General features: G+C 33.4%; 1 protein-coding gene, 1 long non-coding RNA gene and 1 other non-coding gene across 3 annotated transcripts; all 3 read right to left on the bottom strand.

Annotated features, from left to right (window-relative positions):
- Positions 1 to 1,505: 1,505 nt before the first annotated feature.
- On the bottom strand, positions 1,506 to 1,611 carry LOC121220556 (small nucleolar RNA R71). Its single transcript, XR_005917772.1, has one exon. It is a non-coding gene; the product is annotated as a small nucleolar RNA R71 (small nucleolar RNA).
- Positions 1,612 to 9,446: 7,835 nt separating this feature from the next.
- Positions 9,447 to 12,243, bottom strand: LOC121220077 (uncharacterized). The gene is made up of 3 exons (XR_005917231.1): positions 11,571 to 12,243; positions 11,400 to 11,483; positions 9,447 to 11,253 (listed from the first exon to the last, which is right to left on the bottom strand). It is a non-coding gene; the product is annotated as an uncharacterized lncRNA (long non-coding RNA).
- Positions 12,244 to 16,343: 4,100 nt separating this feature from the next.
- LOC121220076 (cinnamoyl-CoA reductase-like SNL6) lies at positions 16,344 to 17,934 on the bottom strand. The gene is made up of 6 exons (XM_041099245.1): positions 17,718 to 17,934; positions 17,449 to 17,609; positions 17,186 to 17,374; positions 16,918 to 17,071; positions 16,643 to 16,835; positions 16,344 to 16,557 (listed from the first exon to the last, which is right to left on the bottom strand). Exons 1-6 carry the CDS (start codon positions 17,833 to 17,835, stop codon positions 16,476 to 16,478), a joined length of 897 nt encoding a protein of 298 aa, XP_040955179.1. The 5' UTR covers positions 17,836 to 17,934; the 3' UTR covers positions 16,344 to 16,475.
- Positions 17,935 to 18,349: the final 415 nt, after the last annotated feature.

Below are 18,349 nucleotides of genomic sequence, written 5' to 3'. Positions count from 1 at the left end.
ATTTCATAAGTTGAAGTATAGGATACCTGAACATTACATGTGGGTGCTTGGTATGAGAAAAATACATTGAACATGACCTATTATGAGAGTTCCATTTGGTATTTCATGAAAGTGTTATGGAAATACTCTCATGTGTTAATAGTGTAAATAATCCTTAGACTTGTGTCACTGACTCACCTTGTATGTGGAGTATCATACTTTGATTCATCACGAAGTGGGTCTATATTGATGGATGTTTAAGGTAAGATGTTTTGGGTATGACATAAGGCATACAAAGGTGGTGGTGTGGTCCAAAAAGGATCTATCACTACAAGTAATATGAGGGGACATATCCTACATCCTCTTGACTCATATTAATCGCAAGTCCTTGGCCAAGGCAATTAGTCAGGTTTAATACAAGGAGTTGCAATACTAATATGCATAAGCAAAGTAGACGCCATGTCATGAATTTTAGCTTGTTCGGGATATATGATGGAAAGATCGAATTACACATGATACCAAACAATGAAAGGTTTTTTCAAAAATATATTCTCTATTTTCATGAACTAACTAAAAGAAAAAAGAACATAAATTATTCTTTAAACTTTTTCTTTTAGTTTTTCTTTTGAGACTAAAACGGGTATAGATTTGCGTGATTAGATATCGAACACTATTAGGAAAATTAGAACTCAACCTTACGAAGGTTTTCTAAATTACTAGTATGGATTACTGTAAGAGACCGGACATTTGGACGACTGTAAGTTTTTGATAATCGAGCCCGATGTTCATACGGAAATGGAGAAAGCATTAAACGAAGATGGCAACTACTATTGCTCAAGGTATAAATTCTTCTACTAATTCTATTATATGACGGAGTGATAAAATCACTCAAACTGATTCTTGGTGGAATTGATTCGTTGTATTTTTTTCATTTTTTGTTACGTTTATTTGGATGCTTGTTTCGATTTTATTCTTTCGTCGATAATCATATTCCAATAGTGGTATCAAAGCCTCATTGTCACATTTTTCTTCTCATAACATCTGATTTATTGTTGTAATTAAAAGTGTTTCATCCTTGGGAAGTGTTTCGGACTAAACTTATTGGAACGAAAATGTTTCGACTCTACATAGCAAACGATTTTGATTTTTTTTGTATATATCTACAAAGTTTTTTTTTGTGCAACAAAAAATGTTTTGTAATCTTAACTTTCTTATTGAACTAAAAAAAAGTTGTGCCCAATTTGGATTTGTTTAGGGTCAGAAATTGACTTCTGAAGTCAAACTACAAAATCTGGAAAATGATAGTTTTTTTTTTATTTTGTGTGATAGTCATTTTTTTTATTTTTCTGTATTTATCTACAATGTTTTTATATGTAGAAAAAAATTTATTTTACAATCTTAACTCTTTGGTTGGACCACAAAAAAAGTGGTTCTCAATTTGGATTCGTTTAGGGGACGAAATCAATTTTCGAAGTCAGACTACTAAATTTGGAAAATAATAGTTTTCCCAATTAGTCGAACCATCCAGCTTAGGCGAGAAATCACCAATTTTAAGAAATATGAAGGTGAATCCCTATACGAGGCATGGGAATGTTTCAAGTCGATGTTAAGGAAGTGCCCAGACCATGGGCTGCAAGCATGGCTTCAAATTCAATTTTTTTTTATAATGATGTTGATGGTAACATTAGATCCAGCCTAAACAGAGCGACCAGAGGATCTACCATGTTCCACACTTATAAACAAACCTAAAAAATTATAGACGACATAGGAATGAATTCATAAATGTGGCCCAATGAAAGATTCACATATAAATCAAAACCATGCTATCAACAAAAAGGATTGATATCATTATTTTAGAAAAGCTCAATCGTTTGGAGTCGACTGTCAAACTGACGAGAACAGAACCATGTTATGAAAATCAACTAGAGGAGGTAAGCTACATAGGTAATAGGGGCGGAAATCCTTATTCAAATACATACAACTCTGGTTGGAGGGATCATCTGAACCCCAAGTGAGGAGGCAACCAAGGAGGTGCAAATTAAGCGTAAACTTGAAAAAACTCTCATTACCAACCTCCACACTTATAGTAAAGATTCGTAGGGAATGACCATGCTGTATGTGGTCAATGATTCGACTGACTAGAAGGGGAAATGCAAGCAATGAAGACGAAAATATGACAAGTCCAAGTTACATGTGGATGAATCGAATCCCGAATGGACAACCTTTACGGCTAGATGAGTCAGCTAATGACGATATTTCAAATGTAGAATGGCCAAAGTATCCCAAGTAAGACGGAGAACAATCTTTGAAGAGATGGGAAAGAGCATATAAAAGTGATCACTTTGTGATCGAACAAATAATTAACAACTCAAAGGGAAAGGTTTTGAAGTTGAGATGTTGCTGGTACAAGTTGTTTTTACCTATTGGTATATTTGGAAAATTAGATGTGAAAGAGTGCTGGCAAGAAAGGACATGAATATTTAGAGGGTTATCTTTAGAACCAAAGATGCTTTATTCAACATTTGTGATGGTTTAATGCAAGTAAGTAGAGACCATATGGTAAGAGATCCAAGCGAGGAAACTAGCAATTTGTGGGAAAAACTTGACCCTGGGTCGCTGAAAATAAATGTGCACAATTATTTTGATTTGCAATATAATAAAGTTGGAATTAGGGTGATTGTTAGGGATGAAATGGGGACCTTAAAAAAGGGCTTGGGAAGATGCTGAACGCAAAATCAACTGAATTGGTTGAGCTGTATGCCATGTGCACGGGTGCTAAATATGTTGTTAGGCACAAGCTGGAGTAGGTGAGTTTGGAAACTGATTCGCAAGTGATTTTTAAGGTGGCCTCCAAAAAGGATTGAAAATCAAGAAGGAAACTAGCACCTGGTTTGAACAAGCTTGACAAACTGGTTGCAAAAATTTGTAATGTTTGGTTTAGCCTAATTAAGCAGAATGTTAACAAGGCATCTGATTGGGTTGCTTTGCAATCAAAGATGGGGATGAGCCTTACTGGTTGGGTTAGGAGACCCCCATCTCCTCGTGTTCACATCTTAGACAAGGATAGGTTACTTGCTCCCCCTAAGCATGAATAGTGATGATTATCTTAGTAAACCTTAAGTCAAGTTTCTTGATCTCTTTCGTTGTGCTAAGAGTTTTTAACATGACTTGTGGCCGCATTTTTTTGTTGTTGTCTGGGAGTCTGTACTGAGCTTTGTTTCTTAATCCACTTTGAAAGTGTTTTGAAAAAAAAACATATATTATTTGTGATTTATATTCTACCTGTTATTATAACAATAATTATAATGTCCTTAAAAAACATTTTAATCATATTAGATGCATGTTTTGTTTTTTTATTCGTTTTTTAATGAAATAAATATTGGATTAAAAAATAAATACAGACGAGTCTTGAATAGAGGTGACCATTGGTTTGGCTACCCGGCTTGACCCGAAAAATGGGAAGGTTGGGTAAAAATATAGGTCCGAAATATAGGTTTGGGCAAAAAATGAGGCCCGTTTAGAAAACAGGCTGGGCCTCGGGTAAAACTTTTTTAGCCTGGGCCCGACCCAGCTCGGCTCGAATAATATATTAAATATATATTTTTATTTTTAATCAAATATACTACTTTGTAACTTTCATTCATGTTTCACTTCCGTTCATCACCTCCACCGATCGAAAATCCCTAAGCCCTAACTCAGATCGTGCCTTCCTTTTTTTCCGAATTCCAAAATCAAGCTTCAAAATCCCTAAACCCTAACTCACCAGTCACCACCTCCACCGATCCACCTCCCAATTTGCGTAAGTCTAGTATTTCTTTCATTTTTTTGTTCTTTTTTTAGTTCATTTTTGTCATTATTATTTGTCATTTTTGTCATTTTTTTAGCTCATTGTAAGTAATCAAAAACTCCTTTTAACTTTGATTCTTTCTTTGGGTTTTTTTAAAAAGCTAATTCTCAGTCAATTGAACTTGGAAACTGGATTTTCAATTACTGCTTGAAAATTTGATCATATTTTGACTTCCCACGGTTCGGTTTTTGCAATTCGACTTGTCTTTGACTTGGGTTAGTTAATTATTTGGCTATTAATCATTATTAAGGGATATTGATTGAAGAACTGGTAGTGAGAGTGTCCTTTTGAACCCTTGTTATATTGCAGATTGGGAATGAATAGTTGATAAAAATGGAAAGGTAATTCTGAATTTCGAATTACTGCTTCAAAATTTGACTTTCCCAAATTTTGATTTTGCAAATGGACATGTGGACTTGTGTTGGTTAATTATTTTTGGGATTTTAGATTAGTAATAATGATGTTGAGAATTGAGATTGTCCTTTTGACACCTAGTTGTATTGTTGTTTATGTTTCTGCAGTTTGGCAATGAATATTTGATAAAATGGCAAGACAAACTAATACCCTTTTTATTGAACAATGGTTGATGACTAATATTGGTGGTATTAGCTACTCTGTTTCTGGACATATGCATATTAAACAAATTTATTGAGAATTTCCACATGTTATTTACATTTTAAATATTTTATGGATTTTTATATAAATTTTACTATTTAATCATCCTTATAGGTTGTAACAACATTCATTTAATTACATTAAAGGTTTTTTCTTTTTACGAAAGTGATAGTGTATAGAATAATTTTTTCATAATCCATGCCATGCCTTTGCAAAAATCATTACATTATGACTCATGCTTTATATTTTAGAATACTTCAACTTTTTTCAATTGGGAATCAAATATGGTACCAGCCAAATTTACTTTTTTGGAAGCTGCTATCAGTTAACTTGCTCCTTCCACAAACGAGATGTGACAGTTTCAATTACTTCTGAACATGGGTGTTAGGAAACGCAGTACGAAATTTATTGGAAGGGCTGTTTGGTTGATGATGAATGTTATTTTATGCTAGGGACCAATTTTAGTGCATTCGTCTGGGGTAACCTGATTGAAAAAGCTTAACTTATCTGCGTGGCAACCAAACACCAGCGAATGAACATGATGGTCAATTCTTTGGGGAGAAGTATTTAATGAACATAGCTCCTCTCCCATTTGACTTCCTAAACTGCTAACCAATAATCATCTGAATATACAATATTTATTCGGAGTGACTGATATTTTTGATAGATCAAGTGATAAGATTATCTCTGATATATTTGATCAATTGAATAAAATACAAGTGTTTTCAACATGGCGATGATAGTTTGTTATAAAATTAAATATGTTGATTGGTTAATGTATAGATATTCTGGTTGGTTGATTATATTTTGCAGGTTTTTGATGCAATTTTGGTGTTGTAAAATTTAATACGGGCCGGGCCGGGCCGAGCTAGGCTCAGGCTTAGCTATTTCTTTTCAGGCCGAGCTTGGACAAATTTTTAGGTCCATATTTCAGGCCGAGCCGGGCTCGGGCCTAGAAAACGGGTCTAAAATTCTATCTAGGCCCGATCCGAACTCAGCTCGGCCCGACCCATGATCACCTCTTGTCTCGGATAATGTTATGTCTTTGAAATGTAATAAAATATGTGTTTTTTTAAAAGCAATTGATATCATCCTATTTTAAAACATGTTTTTTTAATCTAAAAAATTATAAATTTCAAAATCATAAATATTTTGTTTTGAATAAAACCGATCATGCTTTATTGAAATTCCAAAACCATTAAACAAGGTTCTTCGTAGAGTCCGCCCATAAATGTTATCACATCCAAAATAAAAACACAAAAAAGAAGAAGAAGAAGAAATAGAACATAAAGAAAAGGGTAAACTACACCAATGGTCACTTTTGTTTACTTTAGGTTACATTTCAGTCACTTATGTTTGAAATGTTACGTTTTAGTCACTTACGTTATTGTGTTGTAACATTTTAGTCACTGAGCCGTTAATTATCGTTAATGGTGTAATGGTAAGCTGACGTGGCACATTAAATTATCATTTCAAACAAAAACTTTAGGTTAAATTATACAATTGGTCCCCATAATTTTTCATTTTGAGCAATTTAATTCTTTTATGTTCTTTTAACTTTCTTTCTTTCTTTTCTTTCTTTTCCATTCTCTTTTGCTTCTCCCACTGTTTTCCTACCTTCTTTATTTCTTTTCACATACTAGGAAGTCGAATTGGTAGTGAAGAAAGAAGCATGGTATGGGTTTATGGGTTTTAGTTATAGGGTTTTGGTTATAGGCAAATGATGATAGTCGACTTCTTACTTCTTTTTTCACTGCCAATTCGACTTCCTAATATGTTAAAAGAAATGGGAAAGATATGAAAACAGAGGGAGAAGCAAAAGAGAATGGAAAAAAAGGAAAGTTTAAAGAACATAAAAGAAAAAAAATTAAATTACTTAAAACGAAAAAATATGGGGATCAATTGTATAATTTAACCTAAAATTTTGTTTGAAATGATGATTTAACGTGCCAGTCAGCTTACCGTTACACAATTAACGACGATTAATGGCTCAGTGACTAAAATGTTACAACATGATAACGTAAATGACTAAAATGTAACATTTCAAACATAAGTGACTAAAACGTAACTTAAGGTAAACAAAAGTGACAATGGGTATAATTTACCTAAAGAAAACTAGCAAAAACTTATCATCTTCCTGTTCTTCACCCGTATTTTCGGTAAGGGTCCAATACCTTCAAAATCTACCGTCGACCATCGTCCTTGGTATGAGCCCATTTCAATCATTGCGAAAAAATATCTCGAACTATTCCACAGCTTTGACAAACATAGCACTATCAGCAGTCGAAAGACCTTCTCGAGCCAACAAATGAGCGACCTTGATTTTTTGTAGCAGCATTCTTGAGTTTGGATATGACAACTGCTGAGTCCCCTTCCAGCTCTACATGTTGAAATCTCAGGTCATCGGCAAATCGGGTGGCATGCACACGGGCCAGAGCCTTCACAGCCAATGCACAAGGTACATGGTCTTGCCAAAAAAAATCTGAGCCAAGCAGAAACCCCTCTGAATCCCTGACAACCGCAGCCGTGCTCAGAGCCCGCAGGTGACCATAGAAATCAGCATTGAAATTTACACGAACCCAAGGATCAATGGGTGGCTTCCAAACCAGTAATGCATCACCCTCAGTACATTTGCGCTCCACCAACAAGGAATCCATCTCTCGTGCATAACCCAACACAAAGATAAGTAAAGTCTGAATCGATTGGTAAATTGCTTCATGAATGATTTTGTATTAGAGTTCCATATGACCAAAATTGTGATAATGGATATATGTACTTGTTTCGCATCTTTCCCAAAAAACTGTCCAATCCATGCAATGGTATATCTACTGATTCCTTGATAGTGTCCAACTAACTCCTAATTTTTTCCAACTTTCTGGGACACCAGGGCAATCTCTGCACGCATGAAGATCTGTTTCCGGGCCTTTACCACAACGTGGGCACATTCTGTTCGTCCCAATTCTTCGCTGAAACAGGTTAGCCTTTGTGGGAATATAATTGTTAATGAATCACCAAAATGTAATTTTCATCTTTCAGGAACATTAGCTTCCCATAGTTTCCTATAAATAGTTCTTGTATCCTGTCCAATATTGTTATATCTATCTCCCTCTGTTGTCGGGAACCCTTTTAGTAGCAACCTATAGCCACTACAGACGATATACTCTCCAGACTCCTTCGGGTACCATTTCCATCGATCCACCAAATTGTGAGATGCTAATGGGATACTCAAGATTTGGCGCACCTCCTAGTCAGTAACAGATGCCTTAACCTACTCAGCATTCCACTGTCTTTGATTGCCATCAATTAGATCCACTACTTTTTCAATCCCACTAATAGGTTTTGTTTGGAAAAACATAAATATTTAATTGTCAAAATTATTGTAAATATAATTAAAATTAAATTAATCATTAAGTTGACATTTAATAAATAATAAAATTTAAAAATAGTGATGAACATTACTTTTAGATTATTATTTGATAAATAGAATTTTTTTTAACTTCACAAAAGGGATTAAGAAGTCACCACATATCCTTAAATGATATTTTAAAAATAAAAAAAAATAAAGCAAATGGTAACTTTTTAATCCTACTTATAATATTAAAAAACCTCTATTGTATTTGTACCAAATAATAACCGATTATCTTTATATATATATTACCACATAATTTATACCACTTTTACAATCCTAATCTATTTTTAAAATTTAAATCTTAGTTTTACTTTTATATTTTCAGAAATTAAGTTACACAATTTTTCAAACAAATACTTCATTAATAAAATCAAGAACTCCAACCTAAATAATGAAACCAAAAACGGAAAACTACACCTCAAATCAACAGGCTTTCTCTATACACTTGGTCCTACGTGTTAGAATTCTGATTTGAAATCTTCAATAAAACATCCAAAGCAAGAATATGAGAAATACTAGGAAAAGCATAGTCCCAAAGAAAAGGGTTTGCAAAACATAAGGTCGTCATAGCTAACAAATGAGCAGCCTCATTTGCCAATTACACAAAACAAAAACAATATTTCATAAACAAAGGTAATATCACTCAGATGCTTTGAGAACAATCAATCAATGGTAAAAATATCATGGAGATCCCTATACTAAGAATCAAATTGCATTTTGTCCCATTTACTTAAAATATGGTCAAATTAGCCCATATATGTTATATCAAAAAGCTATTTGATCCTTCCGTTAAAAAATTCATTCATTTCTACTGTAATGCATGGTTGTTGAAACTGAACTGAACTAGTTGGTTTACTAGTTTAAACTAAAGGGGAAAACTGATTGAACCGTGGACTGGATGACCAATTTTTATTTATTTTTTGGGTCATATATCCTAGCCTAAGCTGAGAAAAAAACCAACCTAGACCAGGCCCAAATCCCTTAAAATTACTAAACCCAAGTGCCCAATCCAAAATAAAACAAATAAATTTAAAAAAAAATAAAAGCAATCCTAAAACTAGTAAGATAAACCAAAAAAATGTAAAAACTAAAAAGCTTTGAATGTTTGTAGCTCTCTCAATCCTTTTTCGTTAAGGATTTATACTCAACAGAATTCTTTCTTGTTTCAATTTTAGGTTTATGGAATAACCTGCTTCTATTCTCTTCGATCTTCTTAAGTCTCAAAGTTTTTTTCTTGAAAATAAAAGAAAAAGTAATGATGGTAGACTGATTTTTTTGAAGATCCAAGGAAAAAGAATGATGGTTAGGAGAGACAGTTGAAAGGCTAAATAGGCCTATAGGCTGTTTTTATTTTTTTATTTAGGCCTTTAGATTGATTTTAATTTTAATTAGGAAAATATACCTATTTTAGGAGAGACAATATGAAAGCGCACCCAACTGGATGCACTCTCACATTCTCTCTCCAAGGTTAGGGTTATTAATTTTTTAGTGTTTTGAGTTTTTTAGGGCTTATGGTTTTTTGAAAGTGTTCATGGTTTTCGATAAAAAATGTAATAACGTGCCTTAATACACATACATTTCATATGTCATGGCAGGATAAGACTATCACTTGAGAAATCCATCTTGGGGAAATCAGGTTTTGGGGGTGACATGACTTTATACGATTAGGGGTCGAAGTCAACGTGAAGGTCCCAATTGGCAACTGTGATACAGTCACGACTTCGAGTATAACCAGGGGGCTAGATGACAGTCATTACACGATCAGGAGTTTAAGCTTTTTAGATACCCGCAAACAATACCCTATTTATACCATACATAAGATTGATGTCATAATCATACAGAAAAACTTTAGGAACTTCTGATGTAATCAACGTAATTTTTTGCTCTATTTACAAATAGCTGGTATCTTTAACCTTTCATTCTTGTTCGAAGGCTGACATCGATTTTAGCTGAAAGCCCCAAAGTTTTTTCGTATGAATACACCTTCAAACATTTATATGGTATTTATAGGGCATCATTTTCAGGTATTCAAAAAGATTGAGCATGTGGCCGCATAATGACCATCAACTGACTCCTCTATTATATCTCAATCTATTACTTCATAATGACCGTCGATTGAGACCTCTATGTCGACTTCCACCCATGACTATAAAAAGCAAAATCACCCCATAACTAACTTTCCTAAGATAGGCTTCAAAGGCAATGATCCCATCTCGGCATGATATATGAAATGTGTGCGGCTTGTAGCGATATTGAAATGAGTCGATGAGTGAAATTCGTTATATACTACGACAGTCAAATTTGAAAATACAAAGGTATTGTTCCAATAGAGATTTTATACTAATTGTAATAATTAATAATGTACAACACTTAAGAGGATTGTTTGTAAAAATAAATTATTTTTTATTTATGACATTTTTATTTACATCACAATATCTATAACAAAAAATACATTGCACTCATCGTCGAAGAGAATGTATGCCGCAAGGCGATGGACGACAGTTGCGTGCAAGATTTATTCGTGGAACCAGGCGTACAATCGGAGGTGCCTCTAAAGGTGATACAAGAGTTGTATCCGAAAGTACGAGCCTGTAGACATCCTCCTCCTTGTCATTATCATCTGAATGTGAACCTCGCATGGCCCCTTAAGCAATTGTATCTTTCAGATCAGCAGCGTCATTATCTTCCTCCATGGTTGATTGCTACCTCGTCCTCGTTGCCTATTATATATCCATCACACCCGCATCTGGTGGTTGCAATAATGGGTCACTATAGGCGTGTAATCGTAAGGTGCCCCAAATCCCGAGTACATCGACATCGACATCAGTATCGGCATCGATTGATTCATGGGCATGTGTATCGATGTTGTTATCGGTGGTGGTGCATACGTTGACATATATCTCGATACGAGGCTCGACATAGTCATTGGCATAGGGGTAGTATGTGTGGGACATTGGTGCACCAAAATATGAACCTACGAGAATAGAAGAACCGGTCACGTGCGACGGTGGTTCGTAGTGCGGTGATGCTTGTGAACTATGTCAAGTAATCTTCAGTCGAATTTGCCTACTCTTTGCCTTCAGTAGTATCAAATACGACTTGTCTACGACTCTGAATCATGTTAAGTAATCATCGGCTATCGTTGTGTCTATCAAGAAAAATGGTTCGCGGGCAGGTATGGATTTCATCCTACAATCCCAAGCTTAGATATGCTACTTGTGCTTCTTCACCCAGTCTTCATCATTCTTCTCTCGCATGTCCACATTGTATAGTTCTTTCATGACTTGTGATGGCAGTGGAATTCTTTGCCTATACCCAAATTGGCGGTGGCGGTGCATTTCCACCGTCTCGTACACTACCAACGACACCTTCTTGTCCCACATCTTTCAGTTGTCCAACATTTCTAGTGAGATGCAAGATATGATCTCGGGGTCAGCATATAACATCCATTCAAACTAAAAATCATAAATTGTAAATATCGTTACTAACTGATTTTTTTAACGAATCATTGCATAGTTAATATAAGTTTGAAAAGGATAGAACATTAACCTCGATTTGGAGTATTGATCTAACAACAACCTAACGTTTTCCAACTCATTGGGTAGTCTGACGTAACTCGGCCCATGGTTCCATCTGTAAAAGCGATATATTAAGCGAAACATATATTAAATAAAAATATTTACTGTACAAACTACATATTTGTTGATAAATTATGTTTACCTCATCACCAACGGGAACATGTATGGGTCGGTGACTCTAAGACGTAGAAACAATATTTAGCACCAGGCTCACAACTACAACAGCAACAAGCAGTCACCGATCGACATCTTATCCAGTTGCATTGCCCGAAAAAGCTCCCGGTATAATGTCGACAACATAGCAGATACCCAACTTAGTTTTGTGTATTCACTGAAGTTTATTATATGTAGAAGCCACCTTACGTGTACCAAAGTTCTAGTTTTATTGGGCATTAAAATGTCCCTGATTAACTTCATGATGAATGCTCATGCATACTACTGTATGACCTCATTCGTTGTATCATCGGAAAGCTTATTGAAAAATTTTTCCAACCAATTGATTGATATCCGACTTCCTTCGAACCTATTCAGGACCTTCCCCAACATTGTCGTAAAGAGGTCCACTTCCCCGGAATGATCATTAATCCCGTGATGACTTACCCATCCACTAACAGACCGAGCTGTAATGTTACGTCCTTGAGTGTGATTGTACACTCGCCGCATGAATGGTGGAAAGTGTGTGTTTTGGGCCTCTATCTTTCCACCAATGCACTGATTAATGTGAGATCGATTTTGAAGCCCCTTTGCATGCGAGACGCATGCAAGATTCCAACCTCTTACAGGTACCCACGAATTTTAGGGATCGGAGGCTCCCCTGTATTATGCATGAACGCCTTCAGCACACAATCGTTCGTTTATTTAAAACATAAAAATGTTATTTAGATTTATCAAAAAAATTAACATAATTAAAAATAACAAAAATTTTAAAATTAAAAATAACAAAAAATTAAAAATAACGAATTACCATTTTGGGTCCAAAAATATGGCTGCTGTCGAAGCGAATTAAAGGGGCATCCTTTCTTAAGAAACTGATTCGAACGAATAAAATACAATATAATTTAAAAAATATTATTTTTAAATGAAAATATAAATAAATTTTAAATAAAAAGCTTGAAAGGGTTTGAGAGAGTTAATAGAGTTTGAGAGAATGATGTGAATGAAAAAATTTTAAAGGGTATTTATAGGTTAAAAAAAGTTGCTATTAGGGGTTTTAATTTAGGCGCTTTCACATTCTCTCTCCTAAAACAAACCTATTTTCCTAATTAAAATTAAAATCAGCTTAAGTGCTTACAAAAAATATAAAAATGGCCTAAAGGCCTTATTTAGCCTATTTGAAAGGGCTAATTTTTAGAAATATGCTAAAAAAAATTATTTGAAAAAGTAAGTTTTTTTTAATTTATCGATCTATGCTATTTTTGGAGAGAAAGAAAGAAAAACGCATCCTACAGAACGTTTTCAATCACGTTGGTTAAAAATACGTCCTACAAAATGTGTTTTTACTAAAAATTGACAACTTAACCTTTTTTGGTTAGGTGGTTAAATGTTAATACTTTTATTCTTGAATTTCAAATTTGATTATTCTCCTAATCATATTTGTATTTTTTATTCCACGAGTTTGAAGCTTTTTTTTAATTAATATATTTGACACATTAGCTCTTTTGGTTAGATGACTAGATAATTGTGATTTCATTCTTAAGTCCTAAGTTCAATTTCTCTTATAAGTATTTTAAAATGTATTTTTTATTTCATGTTGTTTCAAACTTTTTTTTAATTAATATTTATAATTAATATATATATTGTTTTCAAGTTCTTTTATTTTTAATTAATAACTCTTTTATTTATAAAACCAAATAATTATTTCAAATATCATTATTATTTCAAATAAGTAAAATATTTCAAACATCATTATTTTTCATCTATATTATGGATATGATATTTCAAATATTTTGATATGTGAAATATTTCAAATATCATTATGTTTATATGTAAAATATTTCAAATACACATACAAACATATATAATATGTCAATTTACTACACTCATGATATAGATTGAAAAATAAATATTACACATAAAAATTATATTTACTAAAAATAATGATATTTGCAATAATTGCTTGATTTTATAAATAGAAGAGTTATTAATTAAAAAGATGAATTAAATATAAAAAAACTTAAAAACAATATATTTATTAATTATAAACATTAATTAAAAATAAAAAAAGCTTGAAATAACAAAAAATAAAAAATACATATTAAAATGTTTATAAGCGAAATCAAGTTTAGGAATCTAAGATGAAATCACAATTATCTAACCATCTAACCAAAAGAGCTAATGTGTTAAAAATATTAATTAAAAAAAAGCTTAAAAACAACATGAAATGAAAAATAAAAATGTGAGTAGAAGAGAAATCGAACTCAGGACTGAAAGACAAAAACATTAGCATTTAACTATCTGACCAAAAAAACTAAAATGCCAACTTTTAGTGAAAACGCATCTTTTAGGACGCGATTTTAGATGATGTGGCTAAAAGCATGTTGTGTAATATGTATTTTCCTTTCTCTCTAAAAACAACATAGATTAATAAATTTCAAAAATTTAAAACATAGTTTCTCAAATTAATTTTTTTAAGCATATACATATAAATTATCCCATTTGAAAGAGGAATTTTTTTTGAAGGAAGAACGAGGGTCAATTTCATAGGAATACGGGAAGGAATAAAGTTTTAGGGTGAGTTTGGATGGGCGGTGCGTTTACCTGCGGTTAGTGTAAAAAAAGTGGTGGCGGTGAGATTAGATACTGTAGTGATACTGTAGCGTGAGACAAAAAGTAAGCTAAACACACCGCACCCAATTGCTTATCCAAACCCACCTTTAGTTTTTTAGCTTTCAACTCATGCTGTCTTTGGAACATAAACACTAGTTGGCATCCACTTAATTGGTTCTCTTATTGAGTTTCATTGTAACTGTTACTTTTATATTAATTGATAAAAAGCATTTTATAATTTATTAAAAAAATATTACATCTGAATTTTTTTTTTGAAACTAGTTGAATCAACAATTAGATTGGGTCGGTTTAATTATGGTTAGATTCTAAAAACATTATCATTAAACGACGACGTGATTAAATGAGTAAATAGGCAAATACTAAAAAAATATTTAAAAGAATAAAAAATTCTAAAAATAATTTTTTTTAATAATCATTTGAAAAACCACTTAAGATGAACTTAAATAAATGATTATTTATGTTATTTTTTAAATAATTATTAAAAAATATAATATATTAAATTAAATTAAAAATATTTAAAAATATTTAAATATTCATCTTAATTTTAAATAAATAACCACAAATAAAATAATCCCTGCAAAACCACAAATCCAAAATAATAGATTCTATAATTGATTTTGAATGAGCAGTATTTATATTTTACACCATTTATTTTGATCATATTCCCTCAAATGTTTATTATTTTTTGTTGAAATTCGTAACATATTTTCTCATATTGGTCTATTTAATAATGGACAAGATGCTGGGCAAATAAAAACTCACTTCCATTAAATTTTACATTATTCTTTTAGTTATTTAGCATTTCAATTTTTATATTTATAGTAATTCATCGTAATAATTATTAAATATCTGATAAATTGTAATTCGATGAAGATAATTAATTTATAATTATACCTGATATGCCATATATTACAACTACTTAATGATAAACATAAATAAATATTTTAACATAATAATTAATTTATATTTTAATCTAGCACAATGCAGTATGACGTAGTACATGTGAGCCAGCGTAGCATTCATTTCGAAGCAACAGATGCAAAGCGACAACAAATAAGTGAGCCCACCTTTGATCATGGCTGACGACACTTGATCAATTAATCATGCCATGTACTACCACAGACCCCTCTCTTGATTTATTCCAACTATCTTTTCTACCATTCACGCATCTTTGGCAAGAATAAATCTCTACCATGCATACATCATGATTTGAACTAGCAACGTGAGTGGTGAAGTGAACACTAATCAATAATAGAGTCCTTTAATTAAGTGGATAAATCAATTGTATATGTTTTGCAGAAAAGAAGTGAGAATAAGAAAATCATTCTACTCTATATAGAGACATCTCAGTTTTTCTAAAACAAAAATTACAAGTATAAATAATTTATTAAAATCAATAAGATTGATAATAAGAATATATTTGAACCTAAAATAGAAAAAAAATTACGAATGGAGTCTACACATAGATTTAAATAAAAAATCTAAAAATTTATACATAATTTATACCAAATAAAACTCGAACATAAAATCTCAAAGTGAAAAAGAAAAGAAATATTCCCCTTTTATCAAATAAAATGATTCTTTCTTAATTTTCCTTTTCTTCCTTTTATGGGATTGCTGTAATTTGTAGAGATGAGTATGGAACTTGATCCATGGATCCTATTCATGGAGCAGTTAAGCTTATAAGTTTTTGTTATGTTTGTCTTAAAAGCCTGATATTATGAACAAGAAAAGAAACTAATAATTGTCATAATTGCTTTCACGAATTGGAATGTGGCCTTTCACCCACTCAGCCGTCGATGACTGTTGCATTCATGCAATCAAGCTCTATTTCAAATATCTCATATATATTCATGAATTTGTGGAATTGGACTTTAATCCTTGTGTCATCCTTTGTCGTAGGAAAGACTACACCTCCATTGGACATTGCAATTTGACTTTGTCCATTTTGACTTAAATGCTTATGTCATCCTCTGCCACAGGAAAACTCCTATGAAAAATTAAGGCCAAAAATATTGAACTAACATTGGGATCTTCCCCCTTTGTGTGAAGGAAAGCAATTTTTTGAGTGCTAAAATAAGGGTTTTAAGTTCTGCTTATACCAATGAGTTCCTTACCGTTCAACCAATTCACTAAAAATGCTGATGAGAAAATCAGCACGTCTTTCCCAATGAGAACACATATATATATATATATACATCATCTGATAAAGTTAAGAAGCTATAATCGATAGGAAAAAAGGTAAAATCAAGTTTCACAATTATGCAGTGCCTTCAACCAGTTTGTTCAATTTCTTGGTTCTCAACCTCTCAGCATAGGCCTCGCTCCCTTGGCATTCATATCTGCATTTAAGAGGCATGATAAATTGAGGACGTCACCATTTTTATTTTCTTTTTAATGACAATAACAGAGTTACAATAGACTCACTTGGGCTGTGAAGATAACAAAGGGCTCAGGGTTTCTACAAGTTTAACAGCTTCTTCCTCAGTATGCACTATTTGATTGAAGCAAAAGTATCGTCCGATGGTAGATGAATCTTCGAAAGCTCGAATATGAACGTCAGCTAAAAACTTCACATCCACAACAGCTAGAACTCCGTTTTCAAACATTTCAGCAGCTCCTGTTTCAGATTGAAATAAAACATAATTGCAGACATGGTATTGTTTCAGACGGAGTTCTTAGCTTATTTGCATATTTTATACCTTTAAGATATGACATGGTTGAACAAGGATTTTGCTGTGCAACAGCAGGGCCAACAACTAGTCCAGCATTCACAGAAACCATGTTAAGCATTCGATCCATAGCAAGAGCCCAGGCAGCCTGCTCGGAGAGTGTTTTAGCAAGGGCATACCACAACTGCACATCACAGTAGATACATAATAATTATGTAAGATGTATGCAATTATTTGGCTACTCGATAGGAGCTGGGAAAAATATGGGTTCAAATTTCAAGGGTTTCATTTTGCTAACCTTCATTTTGCGGCAGAAATCTTGATCACTCCAACACCTCTCATCTACATCTGTCTGTGAACAAATGTTTTCTCTCCAAATAGCTGCAGTTAAGGAAGAAGTGAATACAATTTTCTGCATGCTATCTGTTTGTGCGCAGGCCTCAACTACATTGATTGCTCCCCTCACTTCCAAATCCACAATTAGATCCTGCCCCCCATATGAACCACGTTAATAAATTCCAGCCAGGGTAACAAAAATAAGGGAATTTGGTCTTGACTTACATCATAACCATCTGGACAGTCTAAACAACAGAACAGAGCAGAGCAACCCTTCAAAGCAACAAGAATGCTATGGTAATCCAGAGTATCCACACTAAAAACTGATAATCTCTCCTCCACTCTTTCCATTTCCTTAATTTTCTTCACTATATCTGTCTCTGATCCTTAACATCAGAAAACAAGTTTCAAAACAAAAAGAAACAAACTCAAAGAAAGAAATCACCAATAACAGACAAAGAAGAAGAAGAAAAAGGGGGGGGGTTAGCAGTTACCCTTTATCTGAATAGCTGCATGAACTGTGTAACCTCTATTCAACAGTCCTTTGAGAATCCAAAACCCCACATAGGTAGATGCATCAAGAACACAAGCTGCTGGCTTTTCGTGATCCATTTTGGTTGTTGTTGTAGCTTTTGCACAAAGTAGTTTCTTTGGCCTTTTTATTTCTTCTTTATTTGGTTTCTTGTTGTAATCAGCTTCCTTATATAGAAGTTAAAAGGACAATTTGAAGGTGAGATGAGTACTTAAAGGAGGACGAGTTGGTGAACAATTTTGCAACACGTTCCCATCTACTTTCCGTGGCATCTACTAACAGTAACATTATTGCATTTATTTTTTGGGCAAAATACAATTAAAAGCTCTTTTTTTTTCAATATTTATCGAAATGGGCCCGGTAAATGACTATTTACCAAAATGGGTCATTTTCCCCGAAAACGCGTTCACGTCAGCGCGATGTCAGGGTACGTGACAGGAAAACGCGTCCTCAAGGGCGCGCTTTGTCCATGTGGACAGAAAGCACGCTGATGTGGACGCGTTTTGTTGCCACGTCAGCGCGTCCTCGGGACGCGTTTTCCCCGCACGTGAACAGTGCCAACGGTCATTTTTTTGACCGTTGGTGCCCCCCCAA

This window comes from Gossypium hirsutum, chromosome D08 (assembly GCF_007990345.1).
Source record: "Gossypium hirsutum isolate 1008001.06 chromosome D08, Gossypium_hirsutum_v2.1, whole genome shotgun sequence".
Lineage (NCBI taxonomy): Eukaryota > Viridiplantae > Streptophyta > Magnoliopsida > Malvales > Malvaceae > Gossypium > Gossypium hirsutum.
The sequence above is the reverse complement of the archived record's forward strand: the minus strand, read 5'-3'. Positions and strand labels throughout refer to the sequence as shown.

Excerpts from the sequence above, each read along its gene's own strand:
- LOC121220076 (XM_041099245.1), bottom strand. The coding sequence starts at position 17,835 with ATGGATCACGAAAAGCCAGCAGCTTGTGTTCTTGATGCATCTACCTAT. Across the intron at positions 17,375-17,448 it reads ACTGTCCAGATGGTTATGAT|GATCTAATTGTGGATTTGGA; the intron begins GTAAGTCAAGAC and ends TATGGGGGGCAG. Across the intron at positions 16,558-16,642 it reads TTGTTATCTTCACAGCCCAA|ATATGAATGCCAAGGGAGCG; the intron begins GTGAGTCTATTG and ends TCTTAAATGCAG.